The sequence below is a fragment of the Penicillium arizonense genome (assembly GCF_001773325.1).
Source record: "Penicillium arizonense strain CBS 141311 chromosome Unknown PENARI_contig001, whole genome shotgun sequence".
NCBI classification, from domain to species: domain Eukaryota; kingdom Fungi; phylum Ascomycota; class Eurotiomycetes; order Eurotiales; family Aspergillaceae; genus Penicillium; species Penicillium arizonense.
This window is the reverse complement of record NW_019173278.1, coordinates 2,661,648-2,684,573: the sequence shown is the minus strand read 5'-3', so window position 1 is coordinate 2,684,573 and position 22,926 is coordinate 2,661,648. Positions and strand designations below refer to the sequence as shown.

The following is a 22,926-nucleotide window of genomic DNA, read 5'->3' as shown; positions in this document are numbered from 1 at the left end:
CGCGACGCTCTTTGAGAGCAACTCTAGGTGCACTACTGGCCATTTTGTTCTTCGATTGGGGTGTGCGAAAGTGAGACTCGGTTAGGATAGGAGTAAACAACGTAGAATGTGGGGATGGGGGATGCGGCTCTGCTCTGCTAAGTTCTACCAAACTCTATCAGGCGAAGTAAAGCTTGTCTTGATTAAGAGTACACTGACACTATATACTAGAGGTTGGTTGATCTCTTGTAAACCTTTGGTAGGTTTTCTCTGTTCTTCTGCGTGATCGATGAAAGTAGATAGAGATAAAGATATCCGATATTCAATGATTGAAAAATGATTGAAAAATGATTCATACATTCTTATTCAATCCTAATCATAATACAAATTTTTTTATTACGTCGAGACATTCGTCTTTTCGATAATTATTAGTGAGCCAGCCATAGTCATGATAGAGGTTCTTAGCTTCTTCGAGTACTTTATCGAATTCCTATTAAAAGGCTACATCTTTAGAACTAGTAGCAAGCTAAGCTATAGATTAGTCTATACCATTTGGCTAGGACCGCAGAAGAGCCGCTTACCACTTCAAAAGTTATATATTCTTCTATAATCATCTTAACAAAGTCGGTTCAATTATATATTTCGGCAAAATGTTGAGATGTGTCAACCTGATTGATCATCCCATGCGTTAAACCACAATAAATCATTCGAGTTAATAGACTAGGAGAGATGGTGAAATTGGAATCTTAAATGCGATTCTTATCTTGAGTATGATCTGTGCCGATGCTCAAATTAAGTGATTCGTGATGATCAAAGAAACAAGCGCGCAAAGCTTTTGATAGTATGCAGGAAACTGATCAAAGACTGGACCCTCATTTTCATTCAAATTTTTCGTCTAAGCTCTTTGTAAAATAGAGACTCAAGTAAAATTCTTGCTCCGACCATTATTCAACGATCCTACTTATATTTGTTACAGAGACCGCTTATACACCAGTGCAGACATAATAACCAGCCCAGAGGTTGCTACACTGGGCATCAACAGTGGGGTTCCACTTGCGGACTGGCTGAGGGTAATGCCAGCATCCTGGTTGATTTGATAACAGCCCTCGTCATCACCAACATTGTGGTACTTCTTGCAGTTCTGATCGAGGCTGGGCATCTGCGGCGTAGGTCCATGGGTGCTAGAAGCATTAGGAACATGGACACAGACGAAGAGATCGAGAACCAGGTTGGAGCACTCTGAATAACACGTCCGTCAGTCACATTGATAGAAGAAAAGGGCTATACGTACTGTCATCAATAGCAGGGTTCCAGCTGCGGAATTGCTTGTCGGTGATCTGGTTGTTGGCCTCAATGGTGTCACACTGGTCCCTAGAGACAACCTTGTGTTATCTGTCGCAGTCCTTGGCGGTTCCAGCCAGCGTGGGGCGGCCATCGTCGGTGGGCTTGGGGTTGGCAGTGACGGTCTCGGCGCCGGGAACGTGGGTGCAGACGTAGTAGTCCAGCCAAAGGTTAGAACATTCTGCTCACGATTAGTGGAATTTGTCAAATGCAAACGGCCACGCAGTGAAAAACATACTGTCATTGATATAAGGGTTCCACTTGGAGAACTGCGCTTGGCTGATGCTAGCATCTTTCTGAATTTTTTCACAGCTGTCACCATCAACCACGAAGTGAAATTTGTCACAATTATCGGCCAAACCAGGCTGGGTAGGCTCGTGGTCGTTGGCAGGAGTAGTGCTGCTAGGAGGCTGGGTGGCCTCCGTAGAGGTAGAAGTAGAGGTAGTCTGGTCCACCTTGGAAGTTGTGGTGGTCTTGGATATCATCAATCGGATCACCGACGGGCTGTACAAGAGCAGCATCCACTGGGTGGTGAACAAGAACCCGGCGGATCGGTTCAGTGTGGTCTGATTCTTCGATGGGGATATTAACTTCCAAGTTGCATCTTCTGGATCTGGTCCATGGGAAGGGTGTTGGTGGGAATGAGACCGGCACCGACGGTCGACGAGGATATTATTGAGCGGACTATGACTACGTACAATATGAGTAAGAAGGATTCGTGATTACAGGCCCAGGAGAAGATGGAAACTACTCGTGCAGAGTGAATGAAGGGATCGAAGTGAGCTTGTCTAATATTCACACAAACGTCAAATAAGCCACAGTGTTCGATCTTGCCCTTTCCATGTAGCCCGGCGCGCTCATCCGCTATTTGAACTGCTCGCCCCCACACTATGACTGAATAGCTCTGCGGTTTTAGAGATGCAGGAACGTGGAAGCAGATCCAGATAGCTCTGCTTGGGGTTGTTGACGTTCTTCAGCTCGCGAAGAACGTGGAAGAGCTCCTGCAATCGCGGCTGAAAAGACTCGTTGTGCATGTCGTTGTATAGGAATTCGGCACAGAGAAAGAGTGGGATCGGTGTCAATGGGTGGGCCTGAAAAAGGAGAGTCAGCATTCCGTTGTTTGAGTTCCCGTCCCTGGGCATACCCTCGAAAATGGCAGCTCCCGTAGGGTGGAAGCTAAACTAATGATGTTGGTGGACGCCTCTAATGCCCGATATTGATACTGGATGAACTCGGGATTCCCATTGAGAGGGCCATCCAGCCCAGCCCCGCGGCCGTGTCGGTCATCGCTTTGCAGAAGTAGATCACCGTCTCCTGGCCGAGAATGTTGGCGAATAACAGAAGGGAGTCGTTAGATTCTGTGGATGCTGAGTAGCACTGCGACAAGACTTGGAGTCGGTTCGTGAGGATGCTATCCAGCCACCGGCGTTGCTCCGTCCAGTCCATGGTCATGTCCCCATAGGCTTTCGAGATATGATACCGTTGACTTTGCAGAAGACTACGGCCACAGATGGTGGCCAGGATAAGACACTCGTTAAACGAGGACCGCACTTTGAGGGTGGGTTCCGTCATGGCTTCCGTCATGGCTTCTGACAAGAACGGTCCCAGTCCGTGGCTCCCGCTTTGGAACCCGGCGTCTGGAGCGGGAAGTCGGGTGCCGATCTTTCAAGTCGATGAGGACAGAAGTATTAGCTAGCTCGTACTGCCTTCAAGGGTTCGATAACTGTCCGTTGGGATAGTACCGCTTACCACATGTTCATTCAAGGTAATCGGCCAGTCATCACGCATGGTGATGACATGGTCTAGGAAATAGGTCATCCAAAACACTCGGCGCCTCTCCTCCACCTCGATAAAGTCTCCGCACTGCGGGGAGGAAGGGCCACGCTTGACGGTGATACGTCCGCATAGACTCAAACGTCACACGACCAGGACCCATGCCTGGGCCAGTGCGGTACTGACGCTGCTATGCTCATCGGCTTCGACGCTCAGATCTTCCAGCATCTGCTTAGTTTGCTGGTAGAGCGGCCCGACCAGGTCCCGGGAATGAGCGGGCAGCAGCGAGGCCAGTGTCCACATGGCGTACTGCAGGCATCGACGGGACGGTGTCTTGGTGCTGGACTTGGACCATGACAAGTACCTTCTTTGATGGAGAATGGGATTGATTGATGCACGCGGTCTAAGTATAGCTGGTCTCTGGGGGAAAAAAGGAAAAGAGAAAGAAAAGATTAGCCGCCTTGCACTGTCTGCTACCAGGAATGGAATTGTTGGGCGTGGGGGTTGGCAGAGCTTAGGAGCTCGGTGATCCGGATCAATAGCAAAAATGCCTCACCTATAAGGCCTAGGAATAACCGGGGAGCGAAAAGAAAAATGACCTAGGTTGTTGGGTGTTAGGGGGGAGGAACAGGGGACTATATAGAACCACGCACGGGGAGGCATAAGGACAAAGAGCGCTAAACTGCAAGTGGACAAATTAAACTAAAAAGCGTAATTCGTCGTACCCGTCCGATATGGTGTAGTGGCTAACATCGTCGTCTCTCACACGACAGCCGGGGGTTCGATTCCCCCTATCGGAGTTTTCTTTCTTTCTTTTTTTCTTTTTTACTTTGCCTGTTTCCTATCAATCTGCGCCTTGAAAGGGGGGTTCTTTTTTTAATACCTCTTAAACGGCGTGTCAGATCTGAACAGTAATGAACGGGTTACGGCCAAGGTATATCTAAGCTACGGCTACGTTCCTTAACCTTGCTCAGGGCACCACGAACAGAATATAGTCTCATCACTTGAATCAATCTTTCCTCTCAGGATTTGGGCGCAGAAAAAGAATGTAGTGCGGTTCAATTGCTGTGAAGGGCTTTGAGAGATGGTACCGAGGCTAATCATAACGCAGTAAACCTACTACCCAGAGTAAGTCGAGCCACAGAGCCAATAATGTTTGAAAAACACCCTTCTTGGGTCAACTGCCGGCAAAATTGTGTTGTTTCTATCTACTTCATCAGATTGATTAATTATTTGCAGACAAGAGAAAGAGCGGTTTCTCTTGTCCCTCAGCAAGACGGGGCGAATAGCGGGTTAATAGTTCGACAGATCTGATCACACAAAGCAGGAGCGCCTGCACATTTCAGCAATGCAACTTCACTACGATTCATCTTTTATGAGATCCAATTCTTGTTTCTGGAGCGTCTATGGACAATTTTTCCTTCCTGGGTCCGAATTGATGTGATCTCACCAATTTGGAGAAAATTGGGTTCACATGCTGCGTTTAAATGCTTATAACAAACATTTGAGTCGTAAAGGTGAGGCGTGTGAGCTGGACAGCTTTATCACCGAACAATTATCACAAAAGGGCGAGATCACAAATAGCACTTGGACATCTGCATTGGAGTCCCATGAGAGTAGGGTCATTCCTAAGTCCTATCCCCGTGGTCCCGTTGGGAGTCTAGTCCTAGCTAAAATAACGGTGTATATAATGACTCAGGATTCGTGTGGTATATAATACTTTCTAGATTACAGGATGGTAATGCAGGCACCATTTGCCCTTCTACTACCATCTCTAGGTGTTCTCCTCTCACTACCTCCCACTGCCCCCAGTGGCCGTACCTGGCTTGCAAACAGGTAGGCAGAGGCAGGGTCGGGTTCCCCTTTGTTGAAATTACACGATGAATGACGCTACGGAAGCATGTATGTCAAGGCCAACGTTTAGGTCTAATCTCTCTTCAATGAGAGAGAGATCCTATTTAATGGAGAGCATTTCTTCTGAACTATACTCTATATAGCAGGTTCAATGCTGATCACTAGATCCATAAGTAATTACTTATCTACAATATAACTTGAGAGGTAGATTTCCTATTAGGCCACGAGTGTGGAACTTAAACATTGTATTTATCACTTTCAAGGTGTATTACAGCTGGACCAATCGCTCACGCGGAACCACTCGCTTACTGAATACGTTATGCATTTACTACGACGGCACACACATTCGTATTTTTCACTTCCTTATCTTAAGCGCCCAGCGGGCGTTGCAGTTGTTCCAAAAAGTCCGTATCCAGATCTCCAGCACAGAATCCCAGATTTTGGGCAAAAATCGGTTCCTGTCTAAAATAAGTTAGCATATAAACCATCATACGGGCGAATCACCATACCTGTCTGCTGGAATTGAGGTGACCATTTCTTCAAATAATGCGTCAAATCCGTCTCCTTCTGGGTACCCACCAGCTGGTTCGCCGGTAGAAGTAAGAGGAGGGTGAGTGATATTGACTGGAAGAGAAGGAACGGGCGCTTCAAGTTGTATGTTCGGGATGTCAAGGGCGGACGGATGCACAAGACCTTCAAGACGAAGATTTGGTGGGGTATCATGGGCACCGAGAGTTGAACACTCAGGAATTGGATTGTTGCTTATTGTTTGTTGGGTAGACAACGAGTTTTCAAAAATTGTTGTCTTCGGCTTTGGAAGATAGAGAGCAAGATGGTTCTCGAACGTTTGTCTCTCCCGACTCTCGGGTTCGGGGAATATGATATGCAAGCACTGCCGGCACTGTGAAGCGAAGCAAGTGAGGAGCGGGGATGTGTTTGATGACCCATCCATTTCCAGGTATAGGTCTAGTAGTCGAATGGTGGATTGCAAATACGTCTCCATCAAGCGTTTCCCACTCATATCAATCGTTTTGTTTCGCCGGAGGAGTGTCAACATCACGAAGTCATAGACGAGATGCAGTGTGAGAACAGGAGGAGTGGCTTGCGCTGTACTATAGTTATGTGGGTATTTTTCCATACAACCTCTCTGCCCAGCTTGTATAATGACTGAAAGCTCGTTCCTACCCACGGAAGGTATGTCGGCGGGCAAATATAATATTCGCCCCAGGTATACCATGAGGTGATTGATATCATTGAATATGCTTAATGTGCGAAGGGGTCCCTTGCGAGTGTTTCGGCGTGCATCTCCTGGGGCTTGCTGGGGTGATGACCAAACGTCCCATTCCTCCATGCTGTCCTTCTTTACCGGGCCTTCTTCCTCTTGCTCTTGTAAGGAAAAAGAAGGCGATTTGTCCACAAGGGCAGATAAAATGTTGTCGAGAAGAACACATCCATGGAAGGTATGACAGTAGCGGCCTTTCTTGGACGCTGCGGATAATGTCCCCAGCATCCTGGAAGCCAAGCCAACTAGCCTCCACGCATGTAGAATATCCCCAAGCTTTAACCGGAGAAGTACTAGAATTACCAAAGCTTGAACGTGGCTTAGTTTCAAGTCTGACGATTCCGCCATGATCCGGGAATGGATCGATTGCTCGATCTGCACGGTATTTGGCTTCAGAGCATCGCTATCATTCTCCATGCATGACTGATATGCCACGACTGCCCAGAGGGCTAAGCGTGATCCATTATCATGGACTGGTTCTAGTGTGGATCCAGTGTGCATTGCCCTAAACAAATCATGTCGTTCTAAAATCGGAAACCAGCAATGCGTATGCGTGAAGTATGTTTGCAGCATGTCGATTGTATCCAGCGGGAATGATGAATCAACGCATTCTATCGTTCTGAGCTCAATTCTTGGGGTAGGCTGCCGCACGAGTTCATCCGGTCTCGAGCTTGCAGGCCTGGTATCAGCTGGAACCGTGCCAGGTGTATTCGTCATCTCAAACGTGTCCCAATCAGACTCGTCGGGAAGAGTTAACATCGAATCTTCCTGGAAATCATGATCAAGGAGTTTCGGCATTTCTTTGGCCAGTCGAGACTTTCGCCATGTCTTTGCGGGATCAGTTGCGAAGAAGTTGATATTGTTTCTTGATTTGTACAGAATATCATGGACTGCGTTCTCGCTGTTCGGAACATGTTGGATAATAAGTCCAAGTACTGTCTCCAGGCTTCGGACATATCCAGGAGGCAGCCCTCGTCGCCCACCGCCGTTTTGATAAGTGCAAGTTCGACCAGCCCCGCGGCAGATCGCGCAACTCGGCTGTTCCCCGTCACATTTGGACTTGCGTCGACGACATTGATCGCACGCCCGGCAGATTCGCTGCCTTTTTGAAGGCCGAGGACTAGACATCTGTCAGCAGATGCACTTGCATACTTGATGCTGCAGTGATGACCGAAGGGATGATGGTGCCCGGTCACGTGATCGGATATAATTTACCCGACGTTAAATGGGCAGCAACGACTTAGCAAGGTCCCATCTTATAACTGACATCTTCCAAACAACAGCAAGGCTGGCCTCTATTAGACATGCCTTCACTTAGGACGGGACCAGCATCGTTGGGATCTCCCCCGGTCACACCTGGTCTTCATGAACAACCTACCTCCCGAAGATACAACGCGGATGCGACCATTTTGCTGGTTGGTTTTGTTGGAGCAGGCAAGAAAACACTAGGGCTCATAGCCTCTATCGCTCTTCGGCGAAAGTTAATCGATTATGATGCATTCTTCCACAGCCAGGTCAACTCTTCTCCTCAGAACTTCATTGCCACCTATGGGTTCGCACGGTATCGCGAAGTAGAAACGGAGCTATCCCAAGAACTCCTGACAAAGCATCAAAAGGGCTGTGTGATTGTTGGTCTTGGGATTACGGCAAGCGCGTCTCAAAAACAATTGTTGAAGGCCTTCGCACGGGACCATCCGGTGATATATGTGAGGAGAGACGAGGCAACCCTTCGCCAATTTATCCAAGCAAACCCCGAGAAGTTTGAACGTGTCCTCGGTATTGGAAATGCGTTTTTTGAGTCTTGTTCCAACTTCGACTTCTTCAATATTACACAAGACCCGAGCCAACAAAATGAAGACCAGCTCTACGCACCTCTAAAACTCAAGGAGATTGAACGCGTCTTTGTGACTTTCCTACATCGCATATTTGGCAATCCCCAAAAACAGCTCTTCTCCGCCGATGCTTTCTCTACAACCTATACATATGCCCTAATGTTGTCTTTAAGCCAGTTGGACGGAGCCCACTTAGACTTGGAAGTTTTGGATAGTGGTGCCGATGCAATCCATCTTACACTGTTCCCTGAGGACTTCAACCAAGGGCTAGCGGCAAGGCTTTCGTGGCACATGACAACTCTCAGAAATCAGACTCGTGTTCCTATCATTCTCGATGCCAGAGCAGACCAACGAACGGACTATTCTGTCTTTGTGGAAATAGCACTGCGCGTGGCTCCCGAAGCTCTCACATGCCATCTCGTGGGCGCTACTGAGTATGCACAAAGTATTAGGGCGGCAAAGGGGCACACGAAACTGATCGCCGTGCACACCCAATCTGAGCCCATTGGGCTGACCCTGTCATCTCCCGATATCCACATTGTCCGCCGACGGGTTAAAGAGCTAGGATTTGACGCTATTCGGCTCACCGGTAAATTGGGCTCCCCAGACAACGCAATTTCCTGCGCCATTTTTCGTCAAAACCTGATGGATTCTTTGGGGATCCCGGTGATTGCGTACAATGAAAGCACATCAGGTCGGGCATCCATGTTTTTGAATTCTACCTTGTCTCCGGTATCAATACCTTCCAATTACGAAGGCCCATGGCTCCCTCTAAGGGAGACACAAGAAGCTCTTCAAGCCTTTTCTTTAGTCTTGAAGAAATCATTTGCCATAGTCGGGCAAAATGTCAGCCAGAGCCTGTCTCCGGCGATGCATCAGGCAGCTTATACCTCGTGTGGACTGCCACATGAATACAAAGCTAAGAGCATTGATGGCTTTGAAAATATCCCTCAGATGCTAGCTTCGGCCTCCCCTAATAACCTCTTCCGTGGCATCGCAATATCCCTGCCATTCAAAACCCAGATCTTATCCTGTCTCGAAGACATCAATCCAGACGCAAGAGACATAAACGCGGTGAACACCGTGGTGTTGGAGCATGAATCTCAGCCCAATGGAGATAGACGGTTCTTCTGGCGTGGCTACAACACGGATTATATTGGGGTCAAGGATTGCATCCACGGCCACCTATCTCCAGCAAACGCAATTCGTGACGGCAGCACAGCTCTGATCATAGGCGCTGGTGGAATGGCCCATGCAGCTGCCTACGCTTGCTACCAGCTGGGAGTCAGGCGTATGTTTATTTATAACAGAACACCTTCGAACGCACGGAAGCTTGCCGACTACTACAACCAATGGGCAATGTCCAAAGGCGATCATGCTCTACACTTGGATGTCATTGAATCAATCAAGGATCCCTGGCCATCGGATTCTCGCCTACCAACGATTGTTGTATCTTGCATCCCCGGTCAAGATGTTGACAGCCAATTACCTGTCGAATTCCGAATATCTGATCAATGGCTTGGAAGTCGAACTGGTGGTGTGTTTGTTGAGGTATGATGTGTATTTGGCTGAAAATGCAACACATAGCTAACATATTTACTAGGTTGCGTATGGTCCATTAAAAACGTCACTGATGGAGCAGATCCTTCCGCTATCAAAGACCGGATGGATTGTCGTCGATGGATTGAAAGTCCTTGTCAAACAGGGTATTGCGCAGTATGAGTTGTTCACCAACCGACCGGCACCTGTACATGTGATGCGACGAGCTGTGGAGGAGGAGGCCACTAAAAGCGGGTATTTTCACACTTGATAATGCTGCTGCTGATGATGATGATGCCTCACCCACGTCACTGCATTCGGAAGTTCTTCTGGATCGAGAGAAGCCGTTGTCATTATACACCTAAAACTAATATTACAGATGTGCATAATAATGCCCCAAAAATTCCGGGAAAATGCGCAAAACGCTAAAGTCTATGGGTTCTGCATCGTGACATGACTCTTTTGGCGCACCAAGGAACGGCCTTCAGTCGCGTTCTTGGTGACATACTGAGGCACAGGCCCACAGTAGTTACCAGTATCCCTGGTCAAACCGTAGCGCAGAACTCAGCTACCGACAGTCGTTATTCCATATGTCCTCCTGGCATCCTCCCATGTTACAGGCGTCACCCCCCAAATATAGTCCGCCGCTCCCTGATTATCATGAAGTGTAACTGCGCCATCCAACCTGTAGAACTCATTTTGCCACATTTGAAGTGCATCGCGTGGCAGAGTGATAACCTCTCCATGGTCACAACCAAGGTCCCTCCAGGTGCAGTTGGTTTTCGGGTTGCTGCGGAGCATTCCTTCTGCCACAGAAACACCTTGAGCATATGCATGGATGGACCGCTGATTAATCGTCATGGCGTTTTTGAACCACCGCTCATATTAATTCCAGTCACAACAATCATGCCAGTGAGGACTATGGTCTATTTCTAGGATCTCGCAAAACCGACGACAAATGCCTGTCAGCTCATTAGCATGTATCCGATATTATTACGAATGCACTTACGGCAGCGGAGGTTGAGGCACCTCGAACAATTAAAGCCACCTTGTGCTAATCATATATTCGATGAGATTATAATCCGCTGTAATTCTGGTGGTAATATCTCCGGATCTGAGTTCGTCGAAGTAGGCCACAGTCTGCCGTAGAGCTGCACATTGAACAGTTTCTAGAAATATTCTCCTAGCTGACCGAAGACCACCGTCAAGAGCGACGTGGCTGTACCACTGGCAGCTGCGGGAGTCATACCGCGCCAGCATTAAAGTATTAATCATGTCCAGAATAGCCCTATAGTCAGTACAAGACTGATCACTAATTCCCGATGTTGGATCATTTGCTAAGCCGTCTGAGCTGTGTTTTATGCATCGGCTATGAATTTTGCGTAGGGTAAATCATTACCCAGCCCCGCAACACAGCGTATAAATCAGACTCCCAGTATAACTTCTGCGACATTACCGCAGGATCCTACTTCTAGCCAACTGTCCAATCCTCTATCTTAAACAATTATGACTTACCAACCCGCTATCATGAGCGCCTCGCTAGGGCGAGCTTGGCTCCACGATTTCGACTATAAAATGAGCCAAGCCTCAAAAGCAGGCTTCAAAGGAATCGAAGTGTTCTACGAAGATCTCGAATATCTGGCACGAGAAATTTCTGGAAACGACATTCCAACTCCGGATCAGCTCCTCCAAGCAGCAGATCATATCTACACAGTTTGCCAGACCCAAGATCTCGAAATAATTGGTCTTCAGCCATTCCTCTTCTACGAAGGGCTAAAAGACCGAGAGCAACATGCAAGACTGATCCAAAAGATGGTCTTTTGGCTACAACTCGTCAAGCGACTACATACAACCACGATCCAAATCCCCGCCAACTTTCTCCCGGCAGACCAACTCATCGATGACTTTGATGTCATCGCGGCCGACTTGAGAGAACTGGCCGATATGGCAGCAGCCGAGTCCCCCGTTGTCCGCTTTGCATATGAGAATCTGTGCTGGAGCACATATGTCGACACATGGGAGAAGCTCTGGGATGTTGTTAAGCGAGTTGACCGATCTAATTTCGGAATGTGTCTTGATACGTTCAATATCGCCGGGAGAGTGTGGGCGGATCCCTCGTCGCCAACTGGCAAGACTGCCAATGCCGATGAAGATTTGAAAGCATCACTTGAGAGGATGGTGGCTGAGGTTGATATTTCCAAGGTCTTTTACGTCCAGGTTGTTGATGCGGAGAGATTGGAGTCGCCACTAGTTGTAGGTCACCCTTACTATGTGGAGGGTCAACCCGCGAGGATGAATTGGTCGCGAAACGCCAGGTGCTACATCTATGAGGAGGATCGCGGAGCGTATCTCCCTGTCGAGGATATTGCCAAGGCGATTGTGTTGGGGCTAGGATATAAGGGATGGGTTTCGATGGAATTGTTCTCTCGGACTATGGCATACAAAGGCGAAACTGTACCGGATGATCATGCGAACAGGGGTATCGCAGCTTGGAAGAAGTTGGAAGAAAGACTTCAGCTCAATCAATGAACGTTGTTTTCTCAGGATAGCATGAGACGCCTTTAGCACCAAATTTGGATAGCCGCTGAACTAGATCCAAAATAAAACAGTAGAATATATGTCAACATGATAAGCTGCTACTCTAAACTTCAATTTCGTTGCCATCCAACCAATCTTTAGCAAGCCGATACAACAAATTGTGCTTCTCTCCACAAGCAGTACCAGCATGCCTTCTATGTCCCGGCATATCCTTCAACACGGTAACACCCATAGTAAGCTCCTGGCAATACGCCAAGCACTTATACCCCGCAGGGTAAGAATTAAGCCTCTCCAGATCAATATGAGGGAATTGATTCGGAACGACAGGCAACAGCTTATCCTTCTCATACCAATGCCGTACAAACCGCGCACCCCAGCGACCATCAATCTTCTCAAAAAAGAAACAGAAACGACAGTCAGCCTCCGCATCGACTTCGACCCCGTCGATCGTGAATCGCTGCGTGATGGTCGCTTTCATCTTTGTAACGGCGCGAGTCGCGTCTGGGGTGATGTCTGTCGTCACGCCGTGGCATCGGTGCATGATAAATGCACCTTTATCCATACCACCCTTCGACGCTTCCATGAATTCCTTATATGTGACTCTGCCGGACCATGTGGTGTAGACATAGGCTCCTGGGTGGAAGATTGATTCGAAGTTCTCCCATTCGCACGCATCACTAGAAATGTTGTCAGTCTTCGGTCTTAGCCCCAATCCTTGGTTGTTTCTTTACCGGTAGCAAGGCCAGCCTTCGGCTAGTTCGCGGAGTTTCGCACGCTCTAAAACGAGGTTGTCTGGTCCATTGTTGCGGATGGCACGTTCGGGCCAGGTACCCTCGGGCAATGAATGCAAGTCTGTCATGATGATATCCTGCGGATGCGATAAAGTCTGTCAATTTCCGAGGTCGTCCTTCGCTATAAGTATGTCTTTCTATGCGTCTCGGGTATAATTTCTTCGGCTCAATTCATTGCCGATGGGTTCCATTGCCTTCGTGCGGAGAAGTGGGGAAAAGCGTTTCCTTATACTCCCGAAACGTTTGACCCGAACAGAACACAAACGATTTGCTGTAGAGCCTAGAGGATTATAAGTTCAAATGATTCACATTCAAGCTGTATTTAGGAACACATTCTAGAAATTAATCCCCTTGCTTTCATCGGCCGCCTTAATCAAAACATCCCAAGCGCCCTTCTGATCCAGTTTCTTTACACACTCCTCCCCAGCCCACAAACGCCATTGTTCATGAATCTGGTACCCGATAATATGAGTTCCCTCCACACACGGCCACTCCAGCTTCTCGCCCAACTTAATCATTCTCGTCCTTCTTGGCTTGAAGCACATATCCAACAACACCCCCTTGTCCGGTCGTGACAGGAAAGACTCGAGCAGAGCAGCAACTGCAATTTCAGTCTCGGTCTTGGGTTCAAAATCTGGTACCGTTCCAACAACGTAGTACGGGCTGGGCAGCCCCTGGGCTTGCTTCTGCGTCTTCACATGGATGATATTGGGAGGATTCGGTAGCTTTCGCGAGTCATGGATCAGACCCGTCACCTCCTGGTCATCGCGATTCAAGATATAAATTGTAGAGCAATTCAAATGCGCTGAAAGGGCGTATATAGCTGCACGGCTCGCTCCTCCAGCCCCTACGATCAGAGCACTGGCAGGGGACGTCGCCGATGGTCTTCTGCTCTCATCGCCCTTTTCTAGGAGACAGCCTTTGATTCCTCGCCAGTCTGTGTTCGTACCACAAAGAAGCCGCTGACTACCCGGTTTGTAATAGATGTTGTTGCAGGCGCCAATGATGGTTGCCAGCTCATCCAGCTCGTCGAGGTGCTTCATGACCGAGTTCTTGTAGGGCATTGTCACAACCAGGCCGGCTGTGGTTGGTGCTTTTGCGAGCTGGAGGAGTTCCTCAATTGTAGGACATTCGGTGGAGTAGAATGTCCATGGGAGGCCAAGGGATTTCGCGATGTAATTGTGCATGCTGTAAGCGATGGAGTGCGTCACGCCCACTCCCACCAGATGGAGGGTCATCTCTTGAGATAGTGGGATTTGTGTCATTGTCATGTTGATTAACTTTCAGGTTGCATGATTGTATGAGGAAACAGGAAATGGATTTATGTCATTTTACTTTGCAATTTATTTGACGGCGATGGATATAGACTGGGCCCGATATCGTCTAAATTCATAGCCGATGGATCTGGATGCGTATTTCTAGATAACTAGGACGTACTAAGGCGGATAAATCCTATAAATCATACTTATATTGCTTTCAACTATGCATTCAAATACTTTGACATTTCAGAAGCTATAAATTTCTCAAAATCAGCATGGCCTCAAACAACGTGTCCCCGAAAAACTTCCACATTTTCGGCAAAGGAATTTCATTCAGCGTTTCGCCCATCATCCACAACGAAGCCTTTAAACATTGTGGCCTTCCATTCAAATATACCATTCGCGAGTCCGACAACATCGATGAAGTGGCAGAACTGATCAAAGACAATGCCTTTGGCGGGGCAAGTGTCACCATGCCACACAAGCTCCAAGTCCATAAGTTCTGTGATGAGCAAACCGAGACCGCGAAACTGATCGGTGCAATCAACACGCTCGTCGTTAAGGGCGAGGGTAGTGAGCGTACCATAATCGGTGACAACACGGATTGGTCCGGTCTGTACGGTATCATTGCCGCCCACTCGACTAAGATGCAACAACGACCCAAAGTCGGACTTGTTATTGGCGCTGGTGGGGCATCACGGGCTGCTCTGTATGCGATGCACAAAGCGGGAATGGAAGATATCTACCTTGTGAACCGGACTTTGGCCACCGCCGAGAAGGTCAGGGATGACTTTGGAAGTGCGTTCGATATCAAAGTTGTGCCGGGTCTTTCAGATCTTCCAAAGGAGTTAGATGTTGTTATTGGCACTGTTCCTGCGGAGACGACCAATGAGGATCAGTTTGCGTCGTTGTTTGGGAAGCAAGGTCTTTGTATTGACATGTCGTATAAGCCGAGACAGACGCCGCTATTGACTGTGGCTCAAAGACTTCAAGGATGGGACACTGTTTCAGGTGTTGAGGTGTTGCTTGCTCAGGCTTTTGATCAGTTTTCGCTGTGGACTGGACTAGACGCTCCAAAAGATGTTATGACGGAGGCTATTTTGGCTTTGGACCGAGAAGGGGCTGCGAAGGCTAAAGGTGGAATGGGAATGCTTTGAGATGTGAGTCTGCGTTTCTCATGTCATTCATTCATATATTTGGTTGTTTCTATTTGAGGTTCTTCTGGGCCGGGTTTCATATGTTTGTGAATACAAAGCTCTAAAGTAAGATTGTCAAGCTTGGTGTGCAAGGGAAGATATACAACGTTATAGATCAGAAATTAGAATTAAATTAATAGGATTAGGAATTTTAAAAGCCCTGAAAAAGAAAAAAAGAAAAAGAATCTGGATAATCAATAGCCTGTTGATACAGTGGCTTATTGACCCAGGAACAAGAAGTAGATCCAGTATCTTTCAGGCAAGCAACTAGGGTAATCTCGGTCACCCCAAGTGGAATTGTACATGTCTCACCAGCTTTTATACTTATAATTGTTGGATTCCTAGGTACTCGTACACCTTGCACTATCACATACGATATTACTGGCCGCTCCTAGCACGGGCGCTAACCTAGCGAGGCGCCAGTTCAAGTGTGACCACTTTCTTGTTTTTAGGTTACATTGCCAGGTCGAGAATACCATTGAAGGCCTTGATTATTTAAAAACAGCTAGTTGGGAATGCCGAAATGCAACATTTGTCGATATACCATTGACCAAATAAGCTCTATGCAGTTGGGTAGATTTCCCCGCTTAACACTGAGCTTCTACGATGAGTTTAATCCAATGTAGCACAGAGAATAAATTACTGATCGCATTCATTGAGCCTAAAATCTATAACCGAATGCCTGAGCACGAGTGCATTACCCCGAAACTATAGTAAACTTTCTAGTGCGGCTCGCTACCATCCCACCACAGACACCCAGTTCGCCGTGTCACCTACCGGAAGCCGACGCATGCATGACAGCCAAATCTATCAATCACACAGGCAGGTTGGCATTTGTCCGACCAATCATATTCCCGGGCGATGTTATAAACCAGACGGGATATAGTTAGTTACCCAAGGCCCTGCAGCCTTGGTGATCAGGTGTCTAGCTTATCTTCGGGTGGAAATTGGAATCTCAACTAAAGACGTTGTGATTTGGACGATTAGGCTTCGGGAAGTTCCTATTTTCGGAGATTGGTATGCGGGAATTGAGTTCCATGGAAGGATAAAGCCCTAAGTTGGGTAAGAACATCACAATTGCGCAGAACGATGTTTCTCAGACTCAACCGACTCTACAGTATAACTACATGTATAACTCTAGCTCTCAAAAGGAGGGGTGAATGCTAGACGATCCCCAAGCCCTTCAAATGTGACCCTACACATGGCTTCCCAGGTGGGGTTTGCAGACGAACTTAAGGTCCATGCCTTGTAAGGGTCTTAAAACCTAGAAATGTGGACGGGGAAATAGATGCATCGAATTTTCCGACATGCAGTGTTGAACATGAGTGAAAAATTCAGAAGATCGGCGGGTCTCTGTAGATGCTAGTTCTTAGTGTGATGGAGCCTGCCCAAGTGGGCACATAGAGTGAATTGTCTGTGGACGTATCCAATCACCAAAATTGACACATTTCAACGGGATGATGCAATTATGCAAGGCGAAAAAGACGAGCTGGAGAGGTGCCCAACACCAGCAAACATAAGAGAATAGAGAGAATAGAGAAAATATAGGAGAATAGGAGGCCAATATAAGTGCAATCTGCGTAAATTGCAAAAAAAAAGAAGTTTAAGATAATAATCCTAATAATCCCCTTTTTCGCCCAATCATCTCTCCCCACCATCTCCTGAATTCCCCTTCGCCCCCTTCCTCTTCTTCTCTTTTTCCCCAGAACTACTTTTTTCTCCACTGACTGTTTTCTTCCTACCCTTTTGTGGATCCCGGAACTTGGATCCTCATTCCCCCTTTCTCTCCTACACTCACCTCCCATAATGGCGTCAAAGGTGAGTATCCCAGACCTGATGACGAACCGGTTCTATTCGGCCAGAGCATCCGGAGCATCCCATTGACTCAAGCTCTGCAGTTCCTACGAGAATACAAGCTGGTGGTTGTCGGCGGCGGTGGCGTCGGAAAGTCCTGCTTGACCATCCAACTGATCCAGAGCCACTTCGTGGACGAGTACGACCCAACAATCGAAGGTGAGTCCAGTTCGATGACAGATCGCCCGGATCGCGTCACTTTCGAATTCACGGGAACCCGCAATGAACGGCGCTGATTCGGAATCTGTCTCCCATAGACTCCTACCGCAAGCAGTGCGTTATTGACGATGAGGTCGCTTTGTTGGACGTGCTGGATACAGCAGGCCAGGAGGAATACTCGGCAATGCGGGAACAGTACATGCGAACCGGCGAGGGATTCCTGCTGATCTACTCGATTACGTCGCGCCAATCCTTCGAAGAAATCATGACCTTCCAACAGCAGATCCTGCGCGTCAAGGACAAGGACTACTTCCCCATCATTGTCGTTGCCAACAAGTGCGATTTGGAAAAGGAGCGCGTGGTCTCCGAGCAGGGTAGGTTACCTCTCAACACACCCCCAGCCCCCTATTATCCCACTCCTTTTGCAACCCCGTAACTAACAACTCACCGCGTCCAACAGAGGGTGAAGCGCTCGCCCGCCAGTTCGGCTGCAAGTTCATCGAAACCTCCGCCAAGTCCCGCATCAACGTCGAGAACGCCTTCTACGACCTCGTCCGTGAGATCCGCCGCTACAACAAGGAAATGTCCTCGTACCCCTCGGGCTCCGGCGCGTTCGGCTCCCGCGCACCAGAGGGCAAGATGGATGTCAGCGAGCCCGGCGAGAGCGCGGGCTGCTGCTCCAAGTGTGTGGTCATGTAAAACAAGAACAACCCGAAAACGTCGAATCAGCGAATGTCCCTGAGCCTCGAGAAAGAACCTTCAAATTATCCGCCTACGCGGCGCATACGATTTGTCGGAGAGTTATTACACTGAGAATGGATTGGTTATATAGGGGAGAAGGCATTTCTTTGTCTTCTTCCCTTGGAAAGTTGGAAACTGGTTACACTTCTTGAATGGCGCTTAATCCGCATCTGCCTATGCATTTGCAACCCCCCTACACCCTCTGCCATTCAGAATACATACGCGATGGAGGAAAACACATTCAGCACGACTACACACCCGACAGAAAGCAAAATCAAACGCAAAACCCCGGAAAAAAATGCGAAAATAGCAAGCGAAAACACAGAATAACAGTGGCCTGTCGAATGGTGTCGGTGTTTGTGTGGTTCTTTCGGACGAGGCTCGCATTCGCTTTGACGACCTTGACGCCAACCTCGTCTCACGAAACATTTTGATTCCCCTTTTGTTGTCCGAATTGCGTCCTTATCTCTATATTTTATTGTTTCAAGTCTTGCGAAAGATCCTTGGTGTTTGTTATCTATCTCTTATTATCTTTGTCGGTCCCGGGATACGAGACGACACGGCTGTCAATATATGTTATTTCACGGCAAGGGGGATTCCTTGCTCTTCATTACTATGGCGCGTGTCTTGTTTGAGTATCTATGGATGGTGTGACTCTCGAAGCGGAGAGATATATGCCATCTATCATAGTGCAATCTATTCGATCTGTATCTGCCGGCAATGTTTGGATATGACATTCCTGTGTTCTAGTATAAACATTCCGATCTATGTGCTGCAGAGATATGTAATCCCCTCCGAGCTAACAGGGTAAACAGACAATCAAACTATTGACTGTAGACATGCTCCGAGTCGGACGGAGGATCAAGCTCATCCTCCACAGCAACAAGCTTACCCTGAACACCCTCCTCAACTTCCGCAACCAAAGACTCAATAAAAGCCTTATCAGCCCCAACAAGTGTGACAGTATTGCGCTTCTTTCCCCAGCGCGGGTAACTACCAACCTTAACACCCCTCGACTCAACCTTAGCCGCCAGCTCAGTCAAGTACGGCGCAATAGCACTCTCGGGCAGCGGCGTACTAATCAAACACCGGAAAGTCCCCTTACCCTCAGGATCGATAAGACGGGGAATAAGACTGGGCCTAAGGTTCTCAAGAAGACGCTCGAACAGCCGCGGCACACCAGGCAGGATGTGCACGTTACCGTTCACCACGGCAATAGGAACCCACATATCATCCGCGACGAAGACGGCTTGGTCCTCGGCGGGGATCTTGGGGTCGAAGGGAAGCTCAACCATGCGCAGTTTGGCGTTCAGGCCGGGCGAGGGAGTCTCCCAGTCGAAGTTGGGCTGCATGGGGTGTGGCTTGGAAAGGCGCTTCATGCGCTCGAAGGCGGGCTGGTGGAGTTGGAGCTTTAGGCCGAAGGCTTTGGCGATTGCTGAGTAGGTGATGTCGTCGTGTCTGTGTGCGAGGTATGAGTATTAGCTGGATGTTGGATATTGTTGGTGATTCTCTTGCGTCTTGCGCGTTCTCCGTTCTCGGGGACCGAGGAAGAACAGTCAAGGGACCGGGCTGGGGTGTACGGACGTGGGCCCAATGCCTCCGCTTGTAACGACGAAGTCGTAGCGGGAGCTCATGCGTTGCACAGCTTCGATGATATCTTCCTCGTCATCTGGGATGACTTCGACTCGCTTCAACTGGATTCCGAGGGAGAAGCAGAACTTGGCTAGGTACGGGGAGTTGGTGTCGATGGTCTGCCATGGGAGTTGTTAGAATATGTGATTTGCTAGGTGGGCGTTCTATTGGGATGGTCATCACCTTTCCACCGAGAACCTCATCGCCGATAATGAGGCATGCTGCCGTGTGGATGGTTTTCGCGCGCGCTGATGTCATCGCGAACGGAGTTGGGCGAGGGGTCAGGGACGGGGTTGAAAGGGGCACGGAGGGACGAAAGGAACCGAATGAATGTGAGAAATGGCGGGTTAGGAGATTCAGTCGGCTGAGCATTGAAGGGTAGATATACAGGAGTGTTGAAGTGTTGGAGTGTTGATGTTCAGAGAAGGGGATCAAGTGGGGGAATCTCCGCCCGCATTGCGCATTTCGCATTTCCTTCTCGCTTCACACTCCAGCTGTCTCCCTTTTACTGGAAACAACTGTTATAGTTGGGTTCATTTTGAGCACATATCTACGCTCGCCGAAAAGAAGTCCTCTCGGGTTTTTGTTTCCCTGCGCTGCCCCCACGTCGTCCATAATGGTGAGTGTCACACCACGTTGACGTGTGTATGCTCGCGTGCTTCCATGACGGATTGCTGATTTTGAGTAGTCCGATTCACGATTATATTCATTCTCTCCGGAGACAAAGGAGAAGCTACGCAAGTTCCGCCTGGGTACATCGCGAGCGAAGGATGCGCAAGCTGTCATCTGTACGAGCCCCTAGATTCGCACTTTCTGACGGATCTCGCGCATTTGAAGACAACCCAGGCTTTGTCTCAAATGGCTGTGCAGAGATCTTACATCAAATCTGCAGGTACCCTTGTTCGTATCATGCTAATAAGCGGCACCTTGCAGATATCATCGACAGCAAGACCCAAGAGATCCGGCCACAAGATGATGAGATCTACTCGAAGATGGAGGATCTGGCCGACGACCTCCCAGACTCCTCGCCACGGTTCATCCTTCTCAGCTACCCATTGACAACTGTGAGCTGTCCCAAATAGCCTATCAAACTGCGATATACTGAGACAATATCCCTCACAGAAAGACGGACGCCCCTCAGTCCCTTACGTCCTCCTCTATTGGCTCCCTGAGAACTGCAACCCGATGCAACGGATGTCATACGCCAACGCGGTGGAGCTGATGCGCACCAGCGCACAAGTCAACCGGGTGATTGAGGTGGAGGCTGACGACGATATCATCGGCATCAAGTCCAAGCTGACAGGATCGGACTAAACCGATTAACAGTATTGAAGGGATACATGACCAAGAGCCTCTCCGATAGGTCGGGTCGACCCGACATGTATCCAAGGGCACAGGCATGGGACTTTGCTGTAGAGGGCGTTTAGCGGCTTGACTGGCTGGATACTGTTGAACCTTGTGAACTTCGCCCATACACACACACATACATCATATGTGGGCGTCGAATGATACTCTTTGCTTTTCGCTCTCACCTGGCTTGAATGGGATTGTTGGAATTGGGGCTGGCGTCGATCCCACATTGCCTGATACTGGCATTTGTGATCTGTCATGTCGATGATTTGCAACGGTGCCCGGCACCTTCAGCTAGCGGTAGATCTTGCCAGTACGTACCACTCAGAGCCAGCCCTCGCCTGGAGAGAGCGATCTATCTGCAGTCGGAGATGCCGAGTTCACCTCAACTGGAGTAGACTAGCCAGCTAGCACGGTATGAACAAACGCCTGTATTACTCTCTAGTGGCCCCTCCCACCCAATCAACCACGAATAGTTTCACTCGCTTGATGAGGATCTCTAGCTTAGCCTCGATCGTCGCCTGCCACTGGGAAATATATACAGCTAGACCTAAATCCTAGCTAGTCAGTCCAGCTATCAGCGTCGTCCCATTCCGCCCAAACCTTTCCATCCGATCAATCATCATCTTCTTAGCCCACATGATTCAAGTCTAGCAGAAGAATCGCAGCCCTATCACAGGCGGCACAGAAGCATTAACATTTGCCCATAATTCCAAGGGAATGTGTACTGCAATAAAAGCAATTGATTGGCCATACAATTATGATCGCCGATTATGAATCAGCTCTTGCCCCCTCGTTCACCATGTATTCGTTCACTCTCGTACATGAATGGGCGCTCAGCGAAGCGAGAGCGAGCGGTAAAGTCCACAGGTGTGTCTATCCCAGGTGAAAGGATGCCCATCACCAATAATTTGATATCTTTAACTTTCCTCTCTTTCACCTCGGACAATCAATCTGTGGGGAAATACCTTCTGGTTGGATACACCTACGTAGGTGGGGATTCGGCGCCTAGGTGTGCATGTACTGTACTTGGGTACATAGGAACTCGTATACTTCGATATTCCAAATTCTGAATTAGAAATATCTGCATGATTGGTTGAACAAACCCCCGGAAAAAGTCAGCTCGGCAATGCGCGCCGTACCAGCAGAGTGGTACAAAGGGGCCGAAATTCAGTATGTTTGTATCTAGTGGCGAGGCGAGCTGCCTGTCTGTGTGTTGCTTTACCACTGCGCCGGGCCGGATGCACGTCTAGAAGGCCAGCGCGAAGGGGGCGCAGTACATACTGGAAGGGTTGGAATGTTGTGAGATATCTACAGCAGATATTATTGTAAAGAATAATTGCTTTTTTTCACTTTGTGGAGCAGGGGTTTCTAGCTGAGTTGAATCTGTAAGGTTTACTTGAATCATGTTACAAGCATAATGTAACTTATGTTACATGAATTTCACCTGGGCAGTAACAGGCGTTTACATATACTCCCACATGATGCATGCAGACGGCACGGCATACTGTACAGGAAGAAGTACAGGGAAGTTTTGTCTTGAATATACAATTGTCGTACGATCGCTTGGGGCTATAGATCGGGCGATCGGAACGGGTGCACTAGAAATATGTAGATTAATAATAAAAAAAGCAAAGACCACTGGGCAAAATCAAAGAAGGCTGAGGGGAAATTCTAGGATATACACAATAATTTACCATACTGTACAATGGCCAAGACAGCGATCAGACCCCCAGCATCGTCGTCCTGCATAAGTCTCCACTGAGGAAATGAGATGACAGGGGGAAGCCCAGACTAGCCCTGGAG

The 22,926-nt window shown here is 48.4% G+C and overlaps 11 protein-coding genes across 11 annotated transcripts; 5 read left to right on the top strand and 6 right to left on the bottom strand.

Annotated features, from left to right (window-relative positions):
- Window positions 1-949: 949 nt before the first annotated feature.
- PENARI_c001G09168 (uncharacterized protein) lies at window positions 950-3,396 on the bottom strand (the record flags this gene model as incomplete). The annotated part of the gene is made up of 9 exons (XM_022626845.1): window positions 950-1,218; window positions 1,271-1,361; window positions 1,443-1,501; window positions 1,559-1,892; window positions 2,208-2,411; window positions 2,465-2,496; window positions 2,553-2,982; window positions 3,070-3,183; window positions 3,244-3,396. 9 exons carry the CDS (start codon window positions 3,394-3,396, stop codon window positions 950-952), a joined length of 1,686 nt encoding a protein of 561 aa, XP_022493953.1.
- Window positions 3,397-5,315: 1,919 nt separating this feature from the next.
- On the bottom strand, window positions 5,316-5,482 carry PENARI_c001G10208 (uncharacterized protein; the record flags this gene model as incomplete). The annotated part of the gene is made up of 2 exons (XM_022626932.1): window positions 5,316-5,409; window positions 5,457-5,482. 2 exons carry the CDS (start codon window positions 5,480-5,482, stop codon window positions 5,316-5,318), a joined length of 120 nt encoding a protein of 39 aa, XP_022493351.1.
- A 628-nt stretch (window positions 5,483-6,110) lies between these two features.
- On the top strand, window positions 6,111-7,353 carry PENARI_c001G06380 (uncharacterized protein; the record flags this gene model as incomplete). Its single annotated transcript, XM_022626638.1, has 2 exons — window positions 6,111-6,141; window positions 7,175-7,353. 2 exons carry the CDS (start codon window positions 6,111-6,113, stop codon window positions 7,351-7,353), a joined length of 210 nt encoding a protein of 69 aa, XP_022493513.1.
- Window positions 7,354-7,533: 180 nt separating this feature from the next.
- Window positions 7,534-9,871, top strand: PENARI_c001G02777 (putative pentafunctional AROM polypeptide; the record flags this gene model as incomplete). The annotated part of the gene is made up of 2 exons (XM_022626334.1): window positions 7,534-9,612; window positions 9,665-9,871. The coding sequence occupies 2 exons, from the start codon at window positions 7,534-7,536 to the stop codon at window positions 9,869-9,871; spliced, it is 2,286 nt and encodes a 761-aa protein (XP_022493912.1).
- Window positions 9,872-10,032: 161 nt separating this feature from the next.
- PENARI_c001G03498 (uncharacterized protein) lies at window positions 10,033-10,461 on the bottom strand (the record flags this gene model as incomplete). Its single annotated transcript, XM_022626392.1, has 2 exons — window positions 10,033-10,141; window positions 10,286-10,461. 2 exons carry the CDS (start codon window positions 10,459-10,461, stop codon window positions 10,033-10,035), a joined length of 285 nt encoding a protein of 94 aa, XP_022493535.1.
- Window positions 10,462-11,106: 645 nt separating this feature from the next.
- Window positions 11,107-12,129, top strand: PENARI_c001G04924 (sugar phosphate isomerase/epimerase family protein; the record flags this gene model as incomplete). The annotated part of the gene is made up of 1 exon (XM_022626502.1): window positions 11,107-12,129. One exon carries the CDS (start codon window positions 11,107-11,109, stop codon window positions 12,127-12,129), a length of 1,023 nt encoding a protein of 340 aa, XP_022493798.1.
- Window positions 12,130-12,241: 112 nt separating this feature from the next.
- Window positions 12,242-12,997, bottom strand: PENARI_c001G09809 (putative pathogenesis associated protein Pep2; the record flags this gene model as incomplete). Its single annotated transcript, XM_022626900.1, has 2 exons — window positions 12,242-12,815; window positions 12,870-12,997. The coding sequence occupies 2 exons, from the start codon at window positions 12,995-12,997 to the stop codon at window positions 12,242-12,244; spliced, it is 702 nt and encodes a 233-aa protein (XP_022493901.1).
- Window positions 12,998-13,264: 267 nt separating this feature from the next.
- PENARI_c001G05455 (shikimate dehydrogenase family protein) lies at window positions 13,265-14,200 on the bottom strand (the record flags this gene model as incomplete). The annotated part of the gene is made up of 1 exon (XM_022626558.1): window positions 13,265-14,200. The coding sequence occupies one exon, from the start codon at window positions 14,198-14,200 to the stop codon at window positions 13,265-13,267; it is 936 nt and encodes a 311-aa protein (XP_022493978.1).
- Window positions 14,201-14,463: 263 nt separating this feature from the next.
- PENARI_c001G10584 (shikimate dehydrogenase family protein) lies at window positions 14,464-15,345 on the top strand (the record flags this gene model as incomplete). The annotated part of the gene is made up of 1 exon (XM_022626959.1): window positions 14,464-15,345. One exon carries the CDS (start codon window positions 14,464-14,466, stop codon window positions 15,343-15,345), a length of 882 nt encoding a protein of 293 aa, XP_022493907.1.
- Window positions 15,346-17,190: 1,845 nt separating this feature from the next.
- Window positions 17,191-18,096, top strand: PENARI_c001G03613 (Ras family protein; the record flags this gene model as incomplete). The annotated part of the gene is made up of 4 exons (XM_022626406.1): window positions 17,191-17,202; window positions 17,283-17,397; window positions 17,496-17,771; window positions 17,858-18,096. 4 exons carry the CDS (start codon window positions 17,191-17,193, stop codon window positions 18,094-18,096), a joined length of 642 nt encoding a protein of 213 aa, XP_022493864.1.
- An 866-nt stretch (window positions 18,097-18,962) lies between these two features.
- Window positions 18,963-20,028, bottom strand: PENARI_c001G12516 (flavin adenine dinucleotide pyrophosphatase; the record flags this gene model as incomplete). The annotated part of the gene is made up of 3 exons (XM_022627121.1): window positions 18,963-19,596; window positions 19,723-19,889; window positions 19,954-20,028. The coding sequence occupies 3 exons, from the start codon at window positions 20,026-20,028 to the stop codon at window positions 18,963-18,965; spliced, it is 876 nt and encodes a 291-aa protein (XP_022493038.1).
- Window positions 20,029-22,926: the final 2,898 nt, after the last annotated feature.